We start from the raw sequence: 17,461 nt of genomic DNA, 5'->3' as shown, positions 1-17,461 counted from the left end.
CTGTGAGACTTCAGCTGCATGTTTTATGGCTGTCTACTGTCTCTGTTCCCGGCAACCAGCCTGCTGGTTCTCAGGTTCCACTTTCTCTCTTCTTGGGAACATAAGAACATTCAGATCCTCTCCACACCCCAAGCCACACTCTGGATCCTTCTGTGAGGACACATGCCATGTCCTCATTTTCACAGTGTCTCTATGCCTAAGGATAGAAGGAGAATCTATGGGGTTTGTGACCTCCCAGAATCCATATGTAAAATACTCCCCCACCTATGTGATGACATTAGGAGGTGGGGCCTTTAGAAGGTGATTAGGTTTGGACAAGCTCAGGAAAATGGAGCCCTCATAAAGGGGACTGGCGCCCCCTGAGAGTCCCCAGAGAGCTTTCTCCCTCTCCGTGCTCTGCCGTGTGTGGATACAATGAGAAGTCTGCAGGCTGCAACCCAGAAGAGGGCCTTCACCAGAACCCAACTGTGTAGGTATGCTAATCTCAGTGCCAGCCTCCAGAACTGTGAGAAATCATAAATTCCTGTTGATGAGTCTTCCCGGTTATGGTATTTTGTTAGAGCACCTCAGACAGACTAAGACAATATCTCAAAAGGCCCAGGCAGAAAATAAGCATGAAATATCTTTATTTCAAACCTTCCAGTTCAAGGAAGGAATTTTTTTATCTTGTCCTGGACATTCCTTATGACTGCAGCAGCCCATTCCCAGACAGGTGCACATAAACACCACAACTCCCAGGCGTAGGGAGAGGAAGGAGAGGGTAATGGAGAACACTCTTCCTCCTCTTCTTATGGCCATGCACCCGCTCTGCTGCTGCAGATAGGTGATCCTTTTACCCCTCTCTTCCTTCTTGTTCCTGGAATAGGAAAAAAAATTTTTTTCTCTGTGCCACATCAAAATCCATCCTGCCTAGCATTAGAGTGATAGAAATCATGAACTTGGCATCCTTGTCTCACCCTATAAATTGTTCCCAGAGCCATGGATGCTCTTTCCTTTAGCTACCAAATGAAGAATAACAGCTATTCTTGGCAGGTGAAAAAATAGTGCATCAATTAATACTTTAAAAAAAAGACTATCTCCCTCCTAAAAAGAGGGGGGGTGCCTGGGTGGCTTAGTCAGTTAAGTGTTCAACTCTTGATTTCTGCTCAGGTCATGACCTCGGAGTTGTGAAATCAAGCCCCACATTGGGCTCTGTGCTGAGATTATCTCCCTCTCCCTCTGCCCCTTCCCCTGCTCTTGTACTCCCTCTCTCTTTCCCTCTTTAAAAAAAAAAAAAAAAAAAAAAAATCTTTGACCCCTCTAATTCCCTACCCTGGTGCACTGTGAAGTTTCCACCCATGCTCTAGAAAGAACATAGGAGGTGGCAGGGAAGGGTGGATCTACATTGGGAAGTCCCTTGATCCTCCCCACCACTCAGGCTCTTCTCCCTGTGGTTCCATCTCTGCCCTGCTCTATCAGTCAGGGCCCAATCAGAGAAGCAAATTTCAAATGTGGGCATTGATATATATTATCCGTATTTGTTACAGAGATCTGATCTTACACAATTGTGGGAGTTGATTAGATACTCTGTCATTGCATCTGATATTAAAACTTGACGTCTGCAGGGCAGACAGGCAGAAAGACAAGAGATAAGATGGGGAAAAAAGGGTGTGCTGGAGGCCACACAAATGAGCTGCGGTCCACAACATATGCTGAGTTCACTTCTTTTCTCATGGTCTCTGACTTTGATAATTGCTACGGGCTGAATTGAGTTACCCCCAAATTTGTATGTTGAAGTCCTCACTCCCACATGATGGCTCATTTTATGTATCAACTTGACAGGGCCACAGGATGCCCAGATTAAGCATTATTCATGGATGTTTCTGTTTGGTTGTTTCAGGACAAGAATGGCATTTGAATGACTCAGCAAAGTATATGGCCCACCCAATGTGGATGGGCATCCAATCCAATCTGCTGAGAGCCTGAACACAACAAACGGTGGAAGAAGGAAGAAATTCTCCTCCTGACTGCCTGCTTGAGATGCAACATCAGTGTCCTCCTATCTTGGTAGATTTACCCCTTGAATTCCCCTAGTTCTCAGACCTTTGGTCTCAGATTATAATTATACTCCTGCCTTTCCTGGATATCCAGCTTCCACGGGGCAGATCCTAGGATTTCTCAGCCTCCATAATTGCATGAGCCGATTCCTTATAATAAATCTCCTTCTGTATATATAAATTATCATATATATATAAATAACATACTTTATTATATAATTGTATTATAATTAATATATATAGGACATTATATAAGTATGTATCCAGATATGTATACACATGTATCTATACATACACTTATATCCTTACATTATATATTATATATTTTATGTGTGTGTGTGTCTTATTGGTTCTGTTTTTCCAGAGAACGCTGACTAATACATCCCAGCACCCCAGCATGTGACTATATTTGGAGATAGTGTCTTTAACAAGATAAGTAAATTAAAATTACTCATAAGGGTGGGCCGTAATCTCATATGGTTGATATCCCTATAAGAAAAGGGAATTAGAATCTGAACACACACACCACAGGAAGACGATGTGAAGATACAAAGAGAAGATACCATCTACTGGCCAAGGAGAGAGGCTCAGAAAAGAGTAACCCAGCCAACACCTTGATCTCAGACTTCTAACCTTCAGAACTGTGAGAAAATACATTTCTGTTGCTTAATTAAACCACCAGGCTGTGGTATTTTGTCATGGCAGCCCTGGCAAACTAATACAGTGACAGTGGCATTCTACAGAAACCGGAGCCCTTCTCCACAGAGCTCAATGCACCCAGAGCTGGAGAGGCTGAAAGAAGATTCAAGGAGAGTAGAGCAGTTGCAGGTCCAGCTGCTACTTTGCACAAATAGGGTGACAAGAAACATACTCATAACCAGAAACATACCTGAACCAGAAACATCCAGGGAATGAGACTCTGGAAAATGCAGTTCAGCCCAGACATGTTGGCATATTACAATAATCACCTCATAGAAATCGTACCCCCTTCTACCATTTCCATTACAGCGGTGATTCTCAACTCGGGCTGATTTTGCCCCCATGAGATATTTGGCAATGTTTAAAGATACTTGTAGTTGTCGCAACTGGAGAGTGGGTTGCCATTGACTTCCAGCCAGTAGAGGTCAGAGATGCTACTAAATACTCTTCAGTGACAGAGATTGCACAACAAAAAATTATCTAGCCCCAAATGTAAATAGTTCCAAGATTGAGAAACCCTGCATTGCATCAACAAGTCCTTCACACCAAGAATTCAAAATTTTAGCAGATATAATGAAAACTGAGCCAGCAAAGGGACTTGGGCAGTCACATCACACAGTGTCCAGCAGCATACCACCACCTCTCTGCCTCCTCCCTCCCTCCCTTGGCTCTTCACTCCCACCATCACATCTCCTGGGAGCTTCAGATTCTGCTCCTCTACTTTGCAAAGTAGCTTCCTCCTCTGAAATCTTGACATCATCCAATATCTTGAAACTCAGGATCCTATCTTATGCCCCAAGGAATTAGCAGAATATTTTTCTTAAATAATGTGACATCTCCCCCCAAAGGGAAATTTGAATGCTGAGAGGTAAGGTAAAAAACGTTCTCCTTCTTGAAATATATATATGAGTAGACTCATAATATTCAGACCAAGACAAAAAAACAGGAAGTGTGTAACACAAAATGTTACTAAGGCTTAATTCTGAATATTGCAATTGGAGTTGATTTTCTTTCCCTTTTTGCTTATCTACATTTTCCACTCTTCCCCCACAGAAAAGACATGGTTGTAAGGGAAAAAAAGTATGTCTATGAGGGAATATATAACAACATGTAAAAATTCTTACAAAATTATACCAAATGAATAAAGTATCAAATTCAGTTATAAATACCATGTGACTCTATTTTTAAAATATGGGGAGAAAAAACAAGGGGAGTATCAGAACAGCAACAAGAAAAATAACTAGAAAGAAACACACTTTATTCAGAAAGCCAAACTAGGGATCCCTGGGTGGCGCAGCGGTTTGGCGCCTGCCTTTGGCCCAGGGCACGATCCTAGAGATCCGGGATCGAGTCCCACGTCGGGCTCCCGGTGCATGGAGCCTGCTTCTCCCTCTGCCTGTGTCTCTGCCTCTCTCTCTCTCTCTCTCTCACTGTGTGCCTATCATAAGTAAATTAAATAAATAAATAAATAAATAAATAAAAAATGTGATCTTCCAAGGAAAAAAAAAAAAAAAGAAAGAAAGCCAAACTAGAGATGACTTTGTTTTTCTCTGTTGCTGTTTTTCTTAATTTTTAAAAATTAACACAATGTACGTACCCAGTATAACCCTCTGACCTATAGTGTGGGTGAGACCATCAACTATGATGGATGTCCCTTCCCTGATTAGGTTACATTCTATGACAAAAGTGAAGAGACTTACAAATATAAGGTCTCTAATCAGTTGACTCTGAGTCAATCAAGAGGGAGATTATCCTGGGAGGTCCTGACCTAGTCAGGTAAGCCTCTTAAAAGAGGTTTGCAGTCCAGAGATCAGAAGCAACAGACTCTCTCTCCCGCTGGCCTTGAATAAGCAATGTGTTACCACCCTGTGTTTGTTACCATGAGTTTTACAGCTTCAACGGAATAAATTCTGCCAATTTTCACATGAGCTTGGAGGAGGACCCCCAGCTCTCCCAACACTTTAGCCACAGCCTTGTGAAACCCTGAGCAGAGGGTTTCACAACCCTCCACCATGCTGAGACTCCTAACACATGGAAACTATGGGATAATAAATGTGCATTTTAAGCTGCTAAATTCTTCATAATTTGTTAAGCACTAACAGAAGACTAAAGACCCAACTGGGTCTTCAATGCAAAATTACATTTTAATAAACAAACCGTAGAATGGAAACCAAGAGGTCTGGGTCTATATCATCACCATAACCCTAGATGATCTTAAACAAGTCACTTCCTAAGGCACGAGGTTTTAAAATCTGTAATATGAGAGATAAAGGCTTGAACATCCTAAGATTCTAAATCTTGCCACAATCAACTCTCAGCTCCTGCCCCCCTCACCACCACCACCACCGTCTTGCTTATAATGGAGTCTTGTAGTGCTAAAGATAGGTAGCCCATTAGTTAGGCTGTCAAAATCTTTTCATAATAAAGAAATGCTCTTTATAGCAGTACTTATTCTTCAAAACATAGCACTTGCCTCACTACAACACAATTGTAATTTTAGAATAAAAATACATAGCAAAATGCTGAAGATCAAATATGTACAAACTAAAATGGCACAAAGGAATATTTTGTGAAAAGGAAGAAAGTCCAACAAAGGAAGGATTAAACTGGAACTGCACTTCTTAGAATTTGGAATTGGGTTTCATAAAGGGAGATTATCAGAAAATAAAAGCAAGCAGTCCAACCAGAGGAAAGGAACAAACAGGATTAAACGAGCAGGTGTAACTGCATCTGAAACAGAATATATGTTTCTACATACTGAATTGTGTCCTCCGCCTCCCAGATTCACATGTGGAAGCCCTCACCACCTACCACCACCACCACCACCCACCACCCACCCCTGTGATGGTATTTGGAGATTCAAATGGGGTCATGAGGGTGGAGCCCTCCCGTGGGGTTACTGTCCTTGTAAGAAGAAACACCAGAACCTGAGAGCATGCTCACTCTCTCACTGCCATGTGAGGACACGGCAAAAGGCAGCTGTCTGCAAGAAAGCTCTCACTCGGGAGCCACACTGGCACCCTGATCTCTAGCCTTCAGAACAACGAGAAATAAATTTCTGTTCTCAAAGCCACCCGGTCTGTGGTATTTTGTTATGGCAGCCTGAGCAGACTAATACATATGTATTAGGGGAAAAGGAAAAAAAATAGGATTGGAGATGTAGGGGACAGGAGGAAAAAAGATGCTTGGTGGCCACTCAGGGCAGTCTGAATTCACTGCCCAAGGTTATAGGAAATCCTTGTGACTTCTTGAGCCAGGAAGATTGAAGAAAATGAGTCTGATGATAATCTCATCAACAAGTTTATGTGGACATGAAGTTATGAAGGCTATGACCAGGGTGGTGACCAGATCATAGAAATAGAATGGAAGCAGAACTTCCAGGAAACATTAAATGACGAGAATAGCTAGGACTTCAAAATAAATTCAATCATTATTAAATAATGAACTCAGTCCTTAAGCCCGACAAATGAGAAATTCTGAAAAGAGGAAAATGGTGAGGATCCCGCCGATGAACGAGAAGGAATCAACAAAGGCACCTGGCCCTCCTTAATGGAGGCACCTGTCTCCCATGCTGGCCAGATAACCTCCCAAAGTTTTCTGGAGAATCAGTAAAAAAAATTGAAAACATTGTTCGACCTTTAGAAGGACTACTCAAGAGCAAAATACCCAAGTTGACCTCCTTCTTAGTTACCAGCTAATCAGTGCTAAAAAATTGCTAAAACACTCCAGTCTCCAGCTTTTGTCTCCCTTCTCTTTTTCATAAATCTTGTTTTGCCTTTATTCCCTGACTTAGCGTAAGAATGCCTCCCTCATATGTATACATGCCCTCCCCTTGCATGCATATTTGTGTGATATACAGAAATGTCTCTGAGTTATTCTGTGATGCATACAAGGATGGACTTCCTCCTCCCTTTTCGTGCTTTTCTCTGAAGGCAAGAGCCAGGCTGAAATACTGGATCCACATTCTGAACTACCAACTGGGAGAAGTTTCTAAACATTTTCTATGCCTTGGTTTCCTCCCCCACAAAAATAGGGAAAACTAGAGTATCTCCTTTGTGTTATCACTGATAGAGGCCTAAATGATGATGGCATATGTAAAGCACTGCCACAGTGCTAGGCACACTGTGGGTACCCACAAACCTGAGTTCCTATTATTAGAACTTGGTGAACCTAGGAGCTTTCCAGAATGCCAGCAGCAGTGGAATAAAGAGAGAGAAATAGGCTGCCAACTCTTTGAAAATGAATAGGAACATATTTTTGCAATTTCTTGTGAGTCTTAAAATATTTCAAAATAAAAAGTTACTTTTGAAATAATGAACAAGGACAGCCTGATAAGCTCTACCTATGAGCTTCACCCCTCTCCTTTCACACGAGAGGCAGTATTCAAGTTGCCCTACTAACTTGGTCATGTATGTATTTATGTTGGGTAAAATTCCAGCATAAAAATAAGGCTATACTTTTCAGTCTTTCATTGTTAGACTGCCTTCCTATTTTATTGCTTTTAATCTTCATGACAGTTCTGAAAGGTAAGGCAGGTTTAATAATTCTGATTTTGTAGATTAAGAAACTGAGCCTCGGGATGTTACATAACTTGCCAAAGTTTCTGTGGCTGAATTGCTGAACTGGCAGATGGCATAATCCAAAGTCGGGCCCAGGTCTGTTCCACAACATGGCTTTTTTTTTTCTTGTAACACATGGGACTGCTCACTTAAGTGCATTTTTTAATTTTTTTTTTTCAAAATGAAGTACAGGCTTATTCCAGTTTCAGTTCCAGAACACTGCAATAAAGGGAATATCACAATAAAGCAAATATTGCAATAAAGTGAAGTCAAACGAATTTTTTAGTTTCCCAGTGCCTATAAATTATGTTTACACTACACTGCAGTCTATAAGTGTGCAACAGCATATGTTGTAAAAAATCTACATATTACCTTAATTTAAAAATCCTTTATTGCTAAAAGATGCTAGCCATCCCTGAGCTTTCAGTGAGATGTAGTCACTGATCACGATCACCGCATCAAATGTAACAGGCACATTATGAGTGCACGACGAAAAAGTTTGAAATGTTGTGAAAATTACCAAAATGTGGCACAGAGACACAAAGTGAGCAAATGCTGTTGGAAAAATGGTGCTGATAAATTTGAACCATGCTGGGTTGCCACAAGCATTCACCTTGTAAAAAAAAATATGCGATATGTGTGAAATGCAATGAAATGGGATATGCCCATATAGCTTAGTTTCCTATTGCTGTTTATTACAAACTTAGCGACTTAAAGCTACACAAATTTATCGTCTTACAGTTTGAATGTCAGAAGTCCAAAAATGGACTTTACAGGGCTAAAAATCAAGAAGTTGGCAGGGCTGTGTTCCTTCTGGAGGCTCCAGGGGATAATCTATTCTTTGCTGTTCCTAGCTTCTAGAGGCTGTCTCAGTTCTTTGGCTTATGAGCCAGGCACTCTAACCCTGGCCTCTGTGATCATATCTTCTTTTTCTGATTTTGACCTTCCTGCCTCCCTCTTGTAAGAATGCTTATGATCACATTTAGGTAGGACTCGTCTGGAAAATCCAGGAGAATCTTCCCAACTCAAGATCCGTAACTTACTTACATCAGCAGAGTCCTATGCCTTCAAAGGTACCACCCACACAAGTTTGGGGATTAGGAGCATCTTGGGTGGGGGGAAGGGAGGTGCATTATTCTGCCTGCCAAGAGGTATAATTTACATACATTAAAATGCATGGATCTTGAGGGCATGGTTCTTTGAATTTTGACAGATATGTACCTGTCACTCATGTGACCCACATGTTAATTGGACTACAAAAGATTTCCCCTTACCCAAAAGTTCCCTCCTGCCGCATCCAAAATAGCAACTGCTATTCTGCTATTCTGAATGCTATCACTACAGGTTGGTTGCAACCGGTTTTGAGCTCCATAGAAATGGAATCATAAAGGATTCTGGTTTCTTTCACTCAGCATAATGTTTTTGAGATTCATCCATGATATGTGCGTATCAGTAATTTTTTCCTTTTTGTGGCCAAGTGGTACTCCATTGTTTGTTTATCCATTCACCACAACACACACACACACACACACACACACACACACACACACATATTTCCCAGCTCTGTCTGCTAAGAGAGTTCAGATACGTTAACACCCCAGTAGTAATGAGTACTCCTGGAACATGAACACCATTATCCACTGAAAGAAAGCAAGCCTGCTCAGAGAAATGGTTAATTCAGGGCTGGATCAGGGAAAGTAGAAAAAAATATAAATAGTGCAAAAGTGTAAGGATGTGCTCAAAAAGATACAGGAGTCAGTATGAAGGGGTACCTCCTGGCTAAATCTGAGATAATCTGAGCATCAAAATAATAATGATAGTAAGGATTTTTATAACTTACCAGGTAAAGAACGAATGAGTCTATAACAATGTAAAGTAATCAGTTAAATGAACAATAAATAAATAAGAAAAAAGCTTATCATAAATGTAGAAGAAATGATAGAATTAGAAAATCACCATTTGGCAGCTGTCATAGTAATTATTGATTCAGGCAAAAATCATGAATATACATGATAAAACTACTGGGTAAATGTTTAAGGAATAATGAGGTATTTACATAATCTCACAATATCCTCTTCAAGATACACATTAATTACTAAAGTCAATGCAGTGGAAACACCTTTTTAACCAATTGACCAATATTATCATTGCCAAGATTTGGAATAACCAATAGCATTAGGCTCCTGACATGATCCACTAAGAAGAATTCAACATCATTTCAGTGATAGTCTCACCAAATGTGCATAACCTGAATCTAATTATGACACAAATTGATATTAGGGTACATTCTATGAAATAACTTGCTTATATACTTAAAAGCTGTTAGTATCAAGAGGTTCAGGAACACACACACACACACACACACACACACACACACTCCTTCAGGAACTGTCCCAGATTAAAGGACACTAATGAGATATGACAAACTAGATGTACTCAATGATCTTGGATTTTCTACTGTTAGAAAGGACATCATTGGGGATCCCTGGGTGGCACAGCGGTTTGGCGCCTGCCTTTGGCCCAGGGCGCGATCCTGGAGACCTGGGATCGAGTCCCACATCAGGCTCCCGGTACATGGAGCCTGCTTCTCCCTCTGCCTATGTCTCTGCCTCTCTCTCTCTCTCTCTGTGACTATCATAAATAAATAAAAAAAAAAAAAAGAAAGAAAGGACATCATTGTGGCAAATTGGCAAAATATGAATAAAGTCTTTGGATTAGATGAGAGTATGGAATCAGTGTTAACTTTGTAACTGACAACAGCTCTGTGGATACGTTAGAGAATTCCTTGTTTTCAGGAAATACTAACATTTAGGGATAAAGTAGCATCGCACCTGCAACTTATTCTCAATTGTTTAATTATACACACATTTTTATGCATATATGAAATATGTACCTACTAATGTGTGTATATTAAAATAGATATTAATTATTATTAATTTATATTATATTATATATTATTAATAATATTAACTATTATTAATACATATTAATTATATATTAAGATACATAACACATACATTTCTTTTTTGTCAATGCAGCCCTTCAAGTTAGATTTACGTGACATCAACGTGGCATAGCTGGGAGTCTATTCCAGAATAGGTAATGATCAAAACCCCTATTTTGCATCATAAATGTTTTCTAAACTTACATCCAAGTGACTTGTATTTATGATAATATTGTTCAAATATTTTAAGGATCCTTATTTGAAGACCCTTCTCTTAGGATCTTACCAACTCAATTTTGCACTTACCACCTCAATTTCTAACCAGTGTGTGAACTTCCACTGAATAAAACTTTTGAGTACAATTGTTTTAATTGGTTACCTTAGCATTATATCTAAACCATTAATAAAGAGGTTTATGCAATTATTTGTTCATTCTCATGCAAGGGAGGGGAAGGCCATTATCTAAGCCACACTTCAACAGAGCCAGTCTCAGAGTCATAAAAAGTAGCATTCTGACTACCACTTAATGTTGACCTAAAATCTCTAAACCATCTGGCCCCAGACACTTCTCTGACTTGTCCTGCTCCCTTTCTCCTGCCATCTCCTTCCTTATCTGCTTCAGCATCCAAAGGGCTCCTTGCTGTTCCTGAAGCATAACAGACATGCTCTTGCCTTAGAACTTTTATTGGGGCTGCTTCTTATGCTTGGAAGGCTCTTCACACCCATATTTTTTTATTTTTTATTTTTTAATTGAAGTGTAATTAACATATAGTGTTATATTTCTTTCAGATGTTATGCAAATCAAAACCACAAAAAGATACCCACTTACACCTGTCAAAAAGACCAGATCCACTCCCACACCTTCATGGCTCATTCCTAAGTCTCTGCTTGAATGTGAGCTTTACAAGGAAGCCTTCCCTTACCTTCCTGCTTTCAATTTAAATGGTAGTCCCCACCTTACCCCTCAATACCCTATCCCCCTTCCTTGATTGTTTTTTCTCTACAGTACTTATCACCTAATAAATGATAATTTACTTATTTATTTTATTATTTTTCTCCTCTGGCTGGAATGAACACTCTATGATTTTTGTCTGTTTTATTGATTGGTGAATGCCCAGCACCAAGAACCCCATGTGCCTCCCAGTAGCGTAGCTGCTGAGAAAAAAAAACAAGGAGTAGCCCCTGACAATAGGAGCTGGCTTGGCACTAGCAACCAGGCCATGTTACTCTCCTCTTGGACATAAATGATCTCAGAATACCAACCACCGACTGGTTACTCTGAAACGAACCAAATCATTTCACAATTTTGTTTAAGCACAAACAAGTTCCCTATGCCACCCACAAAGTAACAAACACTTCTTCTTCTCTTGGCTAAAATAACTACTGCTTCTTCACCAGTGATATTTTTTTTTTCCATTCTTGTCTCCTCTCCTTTAAGGTGAGGTTTACTGGTTGATTTCTACCAAATCATAGAAATCAGGGGTACCTCCTCAACAGAATCCCACCTAGAGCAAACGCAGCTTTCCTGGATCCTCCTGCCAACTACCCAATCAAAGCCCAAATCCTATAATAGGTTCTTTCTAAAGCCTCCTTCCTGAGACATGCCATGCTGTGTTCTTCCTTATTGCGGAAAGTACTAAACCTAATGTGTTCAACTATGGGTGTGTCCCTGGTGGCCTTTGGCTAAATGGTGTTGACAGTGCCCAGAAAATATTTGTTGAAGGAAGGAAGGAAGAAGTTTGGGCTATCCTATGACTATAATGTTTTTAACCCAACATTCACTGATTGAATCCATTGCCATCTACTCAAGACTTAAGTATTCCGAATTTAATGGGAGCTGTAAGGTATTTATCTCTACCTTATAAGGTTCACTTAATCAAGTTCTTATTGAAATTTAGTTTTAATCCAGTCTCTCTCCAGAACTGGTAGTTACAAATCTATGAAAAAAAAAAATAGATCAAAAGTTGCCTGTCCACTTATTCAGGGTATAAAGGTATCCTGGCCTTTCCTTTATCTGACATGAGTTCACACTGCTTAGAAAAGATAGACAGCACCAAAATAAATGTCCCCCAAAGTAAATGGTAGAGATTGAGCACACACACACACACACACACACACACACACACACACGCTGCACCTATTCATTCTATCAGCTTCAAAGTTTAGGTATTCTGAATCCTGTGCTCTGCAGTTGGGATCTACACTGTGACCGTTATGACAATTATAATTATAGGAAGTTACATATATATTCAAAGCTTATTTAATTACTAATTATGTACCTGCTATTTACAATACAGGAATTATTGTTAACACAATGAAGTATAAAGCCATTGTCCATTTACTCAAGGAGCTCAGAATGTGCATGAGGAGATGCCAGGTCCTATCCTATGATACGGTGAAAGGATTTCAATTTTCATTTATCCATGACATATGAACACAAAAATAAGGGCTTTAATTCACCTCATCCGCATCAAAGAAAGTACATTCTTCTCTAAGCTCTAAGGGGGAAAATATCCTGCTCCTTGTCTCTCCTTAATCCTGCCCTGGCAGATATGTTGGTACAAGTGTTGACAGCCTGTGCACATGGTCAACCAAACATATGCCTAAGAATAGCACAGGAAAGGATATTCTTGACTAGAGTTAGTGACAATCACTGCATTCTCAAGAAAAGGCTCTGGGGGTTGTCTTACCATACTTATGCAAAGAGCAAACTGGATTTATGTCCTCAAAATTTTCAAGAGGTTCTCAATATGTGCTGATTGCTTGATTCATGTCAATGGGATAAGGTCATCTCAGGGTCATCTGGATGAAAAGGCACTTATTATCTATCTCCATTAAGTCCTATGCTGTATTATAATGCAGAGCAAACAGGTTTTCTGCAACTTGGAAATCTATGACAGTAACCCAGAACACTGATATGGACAAGTTAAACAGAATACAGACAGCTGAGCAAATATTAAAGAAGTCTGTGAATTAATAAATAATATTAACATTTTGTACAAGTAGAGTGAGTACATAAGTTTAACTGGGAATGTTGGCAGGAAACCATAAGGAATGTACACTTGGCCTAGATAAGGCCATGGAGAATTCACAACTTTTTCACTAATTAATCATCATGCAATCTAGCAGGCTGAAAAATAAATCTGATTTTCCCACACAATGTTCTAGACCTGGTTTGGAGACTTGGAATTTCCCCAAACAGTCAAGGTCCTAGGAGCATTCTCAGAAGATGTCAATTATTCGTTCATTGGCTAAGGACAATAACTCTAGCAGCTCTAAACTCTTTCTAGTTTAAGGGAATAAAATTAATTTTATTCATCTATGTACCAACTAATATTTCAATTTTCTTCTTTGCTTCAATCAAGCAATCAATAAGAAATAATATTTGCAGAGCACGCTATAATTAAAGTACTTTTTCCCTGCATATCCCTTTGAGATATGAACTTCACAACACATATGGTGAAGAGAATATTATTAATGTACTCATTTTATAGAGGTACAGAGGACTGAAGTAAATTTCCTATATACTAGAGGTACAAATGCTTCATAATATTTCCTTGTAAGATATTTTAAGATTAAACTTATAACTTGGGGTGTCTGGATGACTCAAGTCAGTGAAGCATCTGACTCTTGATTTCATCTCAGGTAATGATATCATGGTCTTAGGGTCTGCTTGAGTAACTCTCTCCCTCTTCCTCTGCTCTTTCCTCTGTTCTTTCCCTCTCCATAAATAAATAAAATCTTAAAAAAAAAAAAAAAAAGACTAGGGATGCCTGGGTGGCTCAGTGGTTGAGCATCTCTGCCTTTGGCTCAGAGTTTGATCCCACAGTTCCAGGACTGAGTCTCACATTGGGCTTCCTGCATGGAGCCTGCTTCTCCCTCTGCCTATGTCTCTGCCTCTCTCTCTCTATGTGTCTCTCATGAATAAATAAATAAAAATCTTAAAAATAAATAAATAAAATTTTAAAAAGATTAAACTTATAACAGATAGCAAGTACTTTAAAAATCTTATTAAAATATAAGTAAGACATATCTATCAATCAACATAAATTATCTAGTGTTAGTAGATGGTAAGTCCAATGCTAAATACCTATATACTGAATTATGTAATTGTCTCTGGCTGTAAAGAGTTTACATCCCACTTAAAAGGCAAGTTTGTGAGTGTCCTGTAAACACGTAGAGAAATAAAGAATAATGAGAACTGGCCTAGTCAGGAAAGAGGCTCAGCCAAGATGAAACACAAGTGAAAATGGGAAGGATGCCATGGTTGTGGCTCAGAAGAAGCAAGGGCAGTGGGGAGAGGGTAAAGGAGCCTGTGACAAAGCAAGAGTGTATTCATGTGGAAATCAGGAAAGTAGTCAGAGATGTGGGAAATTTGTTTATCTACCATCCAGCAGAGGGTCTTAAATATATGAAGCGCTTAGGAAAGAAAAAGATGGAAAGAGAAGCTGAGTCTCAAGCAGTGAACATTCTCTAGTCTGTCAATCAAATAATCACTGCTTTTCTTGTAGAAGGCAGAAATTTCTTCCCAGTACTTCCCCAAGAAAGTAGAACTGTCAGCACAAGTTCCTATTTTGTCAGTTCAAACATTTTTTGATTCTATGACAAAGGCAGTCATTGAAAATTTTGAATAGGAATTTTAATCTAATTTGAATTGAATTGAAATTTAATTTTAAAAGCAAAATCATTCTGGCTGTTATATGGCTTTAGCAAGAATGAAGAGAAAGTGATGTTGGTGAATATAGCTAGAACTCAGGTGCATGGGGAAGGTAAAGGAAAGTGAGACCCAGTAGGGAAGTTTCCAATGAGAAGAGCAAAATGTTCACAATTACAGGGGTACCTAGCTGGCTCAGTCAGTAGAGCATGCAAATTGTGATCTTGGGGTTGTGAATTCGAGTCCCACATTGGGTGTAGAGATTGCTTAAAAAATAAAACCCTAAAAAAATAATAAAAGAGTAATTACATAGCTCAAATTGTGAGCACGTGATGATTGATAAGATGAAAAAGGGAGGAAGATGAAAAAGGGAGAAAATTATGTCATATTTTACTCCATGATTTAAAATCAGAGGGACTCTGAGGACACATTATTAGTGACAGAAATAGAGATGAGGGGCGCCTGGGTGGCTCAGGGGTTGAGTGCCTGCCTTTGGCTCAGGTCTGATCCTAGGGTCCTGGGATCGAGTTCCACTTCAGGCTCCCCGTAGTGAGCCTGCTTCTCCCTCTGCCTATGTCTCTGCCTCTCTGTCTCTCATGAATAAATAAATAAATAAAATCCTAAAAAAAAGAAATAGAAATGGGTGTCAACAAGGTAATAGAATAATAGGACAATATTTTTCCTTCATCCCCTCTGATGTGAATGTGGAACAGCAGTTGATGTTTGTTTTTTTTTTTTTTAAGATTTTATTTATTTATTCATGAGAGACACACACACACACAGAGAGAGAGAAAGAGTCACAGAAACAGGCGAAGGGAGAAGCAGGTTCCATGGAGGGAAACAGATGTGGGACTCGATCTGTGGGACTCCAGGATCAAGCCCTGGGCAGAAGGCAGGCTCTAAACCGCTGAGCCACTCAGGCGTCCCGGGTCTTTTTTGATTTTTTTTTCTAAGCAGTTTTTTATCCTTGTCCTTTTTTGGAAAAGAGGACTTTCTAGCAAAGAAGATGGAAGAAAATGCCTGGAGGTTAGATTATGTGGGCAGTGTGGACTTTTCCAGAACCCTGACCTCAAACTGAGCTGAGGATTGAATTCAACTCAGTTCCAGAAATGAGCTGAGGGTGGGTGGACGCTAGGGGAAACAGAATGGCACAATTTGATGAAGGGGCAGGAACATGAAGCCACTTCCCTGCTACCCAGTGGGAGCATGCCTGGGGTTGGTACTTGATACACAGGACCTTTTCCTTCTCTGCAATGCAATCACCATCACCTCTACCTCCAAATACATCAATCCAGCATTCCTAAAGTCAGTCATAGAGAAAGAGAACAGTGTAACTTAGAAAAAGAGAGGGATGTTTCAAAGTGTTTTTGCAAAGGCACGTTTCCCAGCAGATTATTACCTGGTGGCCCTCCTAAAAACGAATACTAGCATTGAGATGATCTGCCCTGGATGGGGTTTCTTTCCTTTTGCTTTGTCAGGAAAAGAAAAAGGGAGAGCGAGTTCCACTCCGGTTTCCACGAATATGGCCCTGTTCCATCTAAGTTCCAAAAAAATACTTCGAACGCAGTCCAGCTGTTGTATTTTCCCTCCATGCTGATATCACTGTGTTCAATTCAAATTTTCTAAATAAAACAAAGAGCGAGAAAGAGCTTTAACACATTACAAACTCTTAAATGTGTGTTCTTCGATACATATTTTGGCTCCATAAAAGGGGGAGGAGGGACGCGGGTTCGTAGCCTTGACTCAACGTCCAGCCCAGGTGTTACCTAAGTTCTCTTAACTTCAACAGCCACCGGCACATTTAAATCTTGCTCCACAGCGAACTACGTTTCCCGAGAGCACACGTCGAAAGAGGCCCTTGAAGTGCATGCTGGGAACTGTAGTCCGGAGGTGACTTTCTTGTCTTCCCGGCCCTGGACTCACGCCCCGATTCCGGGACGGTCGAACCCAGGATCTACCAATTAGCTGGGGCCATGTCGGTGAGGCCGTGGTCCAATCGGGAAAGCCGGTGTGGGAACTTCGCAAAGCGATTGGTCAATGCTTGACCCCGGGGGCGGGGCAACGAAGTGGGCGGGAAGACTGCGGCGATTGGGCACAGCGCCCGGGGCGGCGGGCGGGGATTGGCTCCGCACTAGGGCAGGGAGGCCTGGGAAGGGGCGGAGGAAGGCGACCAGAGCAGGAAGAGCAGCGGCGAGGCGGCGGCGGTGCCTGAGTCGGTGGTGGCAGAGGCGAAGGCGACAGCTCCGAGGGGTGGCAGCGGCCGCGCGAGCAGGATGCGGGTCCGAGTTGGGCTGACGCTGCTGCTCTGTGCGGTGCTGCTGGGCTCGGCCTCGGCGTCCTCGGGTCAGTATCCGCCCCCTCGGACTGGAGAGGCCGGGAGCCACCGCCCCCCCCCCCCCGCCCCGCCCGGCCTCCATCCCGGGGCAGGGCCGCGGGGGCTCGGGCTGGAGACTCACTCTCTCTGGTCACACCTCGCACTGGCCCGTCAGTCGCTGTCGTCCCTCGGGCTTTGGCTGGCCTGGGCGAGAGGGGGTGTTGAGGGAGCTAGAGAGGGGCGGCAGGGAAGGGC

General features: G+C 41.1%; 1 protein-coding gene and 1 long non-coding RNA gene across 6 annotated transcripts in view; one reads left to right on the top strand and one right to left on the bottom strand.

The window, feature by feature from the left end:
- Nucleotides 1-609: 609 nt before the first annotated feature.
- Nucleotides 610-16,844, bottom strand: LOC144320163 (uncharacterized). Its single transcript, XR_013385726.1, has 3 exons — nucleotides 16,659-16,844; nucleotides 16,292-16,514; nucleotides 610-856 (listed from the first exon to the last, which is right to left on the bottom strand). It is a non-coding gene; the product is annotated as an uncharacterized LOC144320163 (long non-coding RNA).
- A 202-nt stretch (nucleotides 16,845-17,046) lies between these two features.
- SEL1L (SEL1L adaptor subunit of SYVN1 ubiquitin ligase) overlaps nucleotides 17,047-17,461 on the top strand; it is a 56,648-nt gene continuing 56,233 nt past the window's right edge. For 2 of the 5 annotated variants that reach the window (XM_077910250.1, XM_077910249.1), the window contains exon 1: nucleotides 17,049-17,235. In XM_077910250.1, the coding sequence (XP_077766376.1) occupies nucleotides 17,166-17,235 (70 nt within the window). In that variant the 5' untranslated portion in view covers nucleotides 17,049-17,165. Of the gene's footprint in view, nucleotides 17,236-17,461 lie in introns of all 5 variants that reach the window. The other 3 variants (XM_077910252.1, XM_077910248.1, XM_077910251.1) reach the window with 3 other exon arrangements.

Source organism: Canis aureus, chromosome 9, assembly GCF_053574225.1.
Source record: "Canis aureus isolate CA01 chromosome 9, VMU_Caureus_v.1.0, whole genome shotgun sequence".
Taxonomy (NCBI): Eukaryota; Metazoa; Chordata; class Mammalia; order Carnivora; family Canidae; genus Canis; species Canis aureus.
This window is presented reverse-complemented; position numbering and strand designations above follow the sequence as displayed.